Here is a 3,434-nt window from a genome sequence, read left to right as displayed (position 1 = left end):
CCCCCCCCCCCCCCCCCCCCCCCTCCCCTAAAGGCTGAGGCTGACGCCAAACAGAACTCACACTGAGAACATTTCCACAGAGCCACTTAGTTCCTGTGCAGGATTTGTCAGGATGATGACCCAGTTGTCCTGTGAGGAGAAATGATGAGGTAAATTAAACAGATCAGCGCAGGGACTTTCATCTGCATTGCCGTTTCTCCCAAACTGATGTGGATTGGCTGCACACAGTGACGAGCTGTGTTCAACCAGTGTGTCCTCCAATAACTGACTGTTATTGAAGTCTATGCTGGTGCCACTGGGGGGAGCTGGCACACTATACACAGGTAGATAAAATCGCATGGTAGTCAAGGGAGGCAGATAGGAAGTGAGATTCAGCAAGGATGGAAAGAAGGGACCTTCTTAAGCCTTTTTTTTCTTATTTATTGGGCTCATTCACATGAATGATTACAGTTTTATCCTGGCCATTGCTCTTGTGCCTGGATGCAACTTTATATTAAAAACCCAAAGGAAAACATTATTTTACTGCATATTTCACCGAGGAGACAGAGAGAGGGACACAGAGGGAGACAGATTGCACTGACAGGAGAAAGGCAGAGAAGGAAATTCATTGTAACGTTTTATGTTGAAAATCACACTGTGGCACTACAGCGTCTGAAATATGCAGAACCTCGGGCAACCGCTGAGGGGTTGCATGAAAAAACAGTAAACTGTGTGCTTTGGGTATATTCTCAGCGGTACAATTTTACCCAACAGTGCTTACAGTTCTCGTGCTATCTATTGAAAGCATATAATGCTGCCAGCACACTTCATTTGCCTTGAGCCACAAAAAGCAGTTCAACTCCCAGAAGGCATTGAATTGCAGGTCAAACTGGGATAAAAACTGTGTTTTCGATGTCTAGGTTACTTATAACCATAGTTTCAGTGGGATTGCATTTACTGTATATTCACAGCCATAGATAGTAGCGTCCCTGTGAGGCTGTACTTAGGCACAGAGGTGCTTCGAGCTTACTGTCAACACCTGAATACTAACATGCTCACAATCTTATCTTAGTTTGTAAGCATGCAAAAGATAAACACAAATTACAGCTGAGGCTGATGGGAATGTTACTAGTTTTCCACATGCGTGTATAAACCAAAGTGAAAATAACATTTAGACCTGCTGGTGGTAGCTACAATGTCAGGGTATCATCGAAGTCATAACAATTCATGCTGAGGGGGGATCAACTTCAATATCTGCACAAAATTCCATGGCAATCTTTCCAAACGCTGTTTAAATATTTAAGTCTGGTGGTGGACTGATCGACCCTGCCATCCCTAGAGCCATGCTGGTAACATGGATAAAAAGCACAAAGCACATTTGACCCAGTTTTAACCCAAAGACCATAACTTCTACCCCATAATGTCTTTTTTTCCTGACAGGAAACGTGTTTAAGGCTCAGTTACGTGGATGTGTCAACAGTGGACTAACATGTAATTTTCTCGATTTTTTTCCCCTCCAGTAATCGTGGTCCTCTATGTGGGCTTGAGGCGGCAGAAGAAAAAGGAAACCCTCATGTCATCCAAAGAGGACATCCGGGATAATGTGATCCACTATGACGACGAAGGTGGCGGTGAGGAGGACACGCACGCATTTGACATGGGGACACTTCGCAATCCCAAGGTTGTCAAAGAGAATCTGTTCCGCAGGGACGTTAAACCTGAGATGAAGAGAGGTCCCAGGCCGCCGGTCTCGCAGGACAGCGCCGACATCAGAGATTTCATCAACCAGCGTCTGACAGAGCACGACGTGGACAACGCGGCACCACCCTACGACTCCCTGGCCACGTACGCTTACGAGGGCGACGGCTCTGTGGCAGAGTCGCTCAGCTCCATCGACTCTCTTGCCATAGACCTCGAGGAGGACTATGATTACCTCAATGACTGGGGGCCCCGCTTCAAGACACTGGCAGGGATATTTGGGGAACAGTCAGAAACTCAGTCGGACTCAGCCACTACGGAGAATACACATTGATGTTATTCACAGACTCGAAAAGCAAATATGTAACAATGTTCTGTTGGCGTCACAAACACACACACACACACACACACACACACACACACACAACCACGTTTTCCCATTGTTTTCCTCCCATGTTATCAGTTTTCATCTTTTTCCAGCTCACCAGTTTCTATGTTACGTGGTACTTTACCATGCTCAGTCCCAAAATTGTAAAAAGAAAAAAGAGGGAACATATGGTAACATGATTAGATGAGCCAAGCAGCCAATCAATTACCTTTCGATTGAATATTCTTGTCTTACATTTCGTTTCCTGTTGGGGAATACGCATACATACGGGAATGTTGTCATTTCCTTGAACATCCTTAAAAGTGCCTCAATATAATTGTTCTTTCACTTGCTATTTCATGCCACATATCCAGTGTTGTTTCTTAGAACCCCATAGGTTAAGCTGATTCAGTCAGCATACTGTGCTCTGACTGGCTGAATCATCTACCAACACCAATGTCAACTCTGTGGGGACAATGAAGTGGCCCGAGTTTGGCCAAAGATGTTTTGAATGTTATTTATTGTTCTATTTATTTATTGGCTAATTGAGTTCGATTCAATTTTGTGTATTTATCTATTTATCTCTGCCATCAACCTGTATTTTTTATTTTTGGAGACACTCGAGGAATTTTGTAATTAAAAGGCCCACATGAAAATGTATGTTTCTGTTAGGTGGGTCCTGTGAATAGACTTGTACTAGAGTTGTAAAAAAATATTAGGGCTAAATACTGCAGTTCAGTCATGTAATAAACAGTTTTCTTAAATAAACCACACTTGGACAAAATCCCTTTCTGTGTTCACTTATTTTGCTCTATGAATATTTAAAATCCATCCACCACTGGATTACAAAAATAATGTAATGTGCATGATGATGACTTTGAAGTGACCTATTCCTTCTATGCCTCCAATATTTAGCAACATTAGGACTGGCAATGTTCCACCACTTTGGTCCAAAATAAAATATCTCAACAAATATAAATTGCCGAGGAGTTTTGTAAAGTCATTCACGGTCTCAAGAGGATGAAGCCTACTTCGGTGATCCTCTGACTCTTCCTCTAGTGCCAACAGCGGGTTAAAAGTTTTGGTTTTGTGTGAAATGAATGGAGCAACATTACATTTGGTACAAACACATTTGCTGCCCAGAAGATGAATCCTGATGATTTTGGTACTGTTGATGTAGCACCAGCAGCAGGTCAAATGTATTGAACATCAAGTTGGATATCTATACATCTACCTGATGGATTGGCAAATAATTTAGTATACGGACATTCATGTATTACAGTTCTGTCCCAAATCCCACCTTCAAGACATCACAACCTTCCTGTAAGAGAGACATTACTTAACAGTCGACTGGTTTTCTTCAGACAAATCGACAAACAAATGCTTTTAA

The 3,434-nt window shown here is 42.7% G+C and overlaps 1 protein-coding gene across 1 annotated transcript in view; it reads left to right on the top strand.

The window, feature by feature from the left end:
- The window catches only part of LOC116384874 (cadherin-12-like), a 55,883-nt gene extending 53,015 nt beyond the window's left edge, over window positions 1–2,868 (top strand). The window contains exon 11 of the mRNA XM_031849881.1: window positions 1,500–2,868. Within this exon, the coding sequence (XP_031705741.1) occupies window positions 1,500–2,011 (512 nt within the window). The 3' untranslated portion in view covers window positions 2,012–2,868. The remainder of the gene's footprint in view (window positions 1–1,499) is intronic.
- Window positions 2,869–3,434: the final 566 nt, after the last annotated feature.

This window comes from Anarrhichthys ocellatus, unplaced genomic scaffold (assembly GCF_004355925.1).
Source record: "Anarrhichthys ocellatus isolate YVR2014 unplaced genomic scaffold, GSC_Weel_1.0 scaffold10, whole genome shotgun sequence".
Lineage (NCBI taxonomy): Eukaryota > Metazoa > Chordata > Actinopteri > Perciformes > Anarhichadidae > Anarrhichthys > Anarrhichthys ocellatus.
The sequence above is the reverse complement of the archived record's forward strand: the minus strand, read 5'-3'. Positions and strand labels throughout refer to the sequence as shown.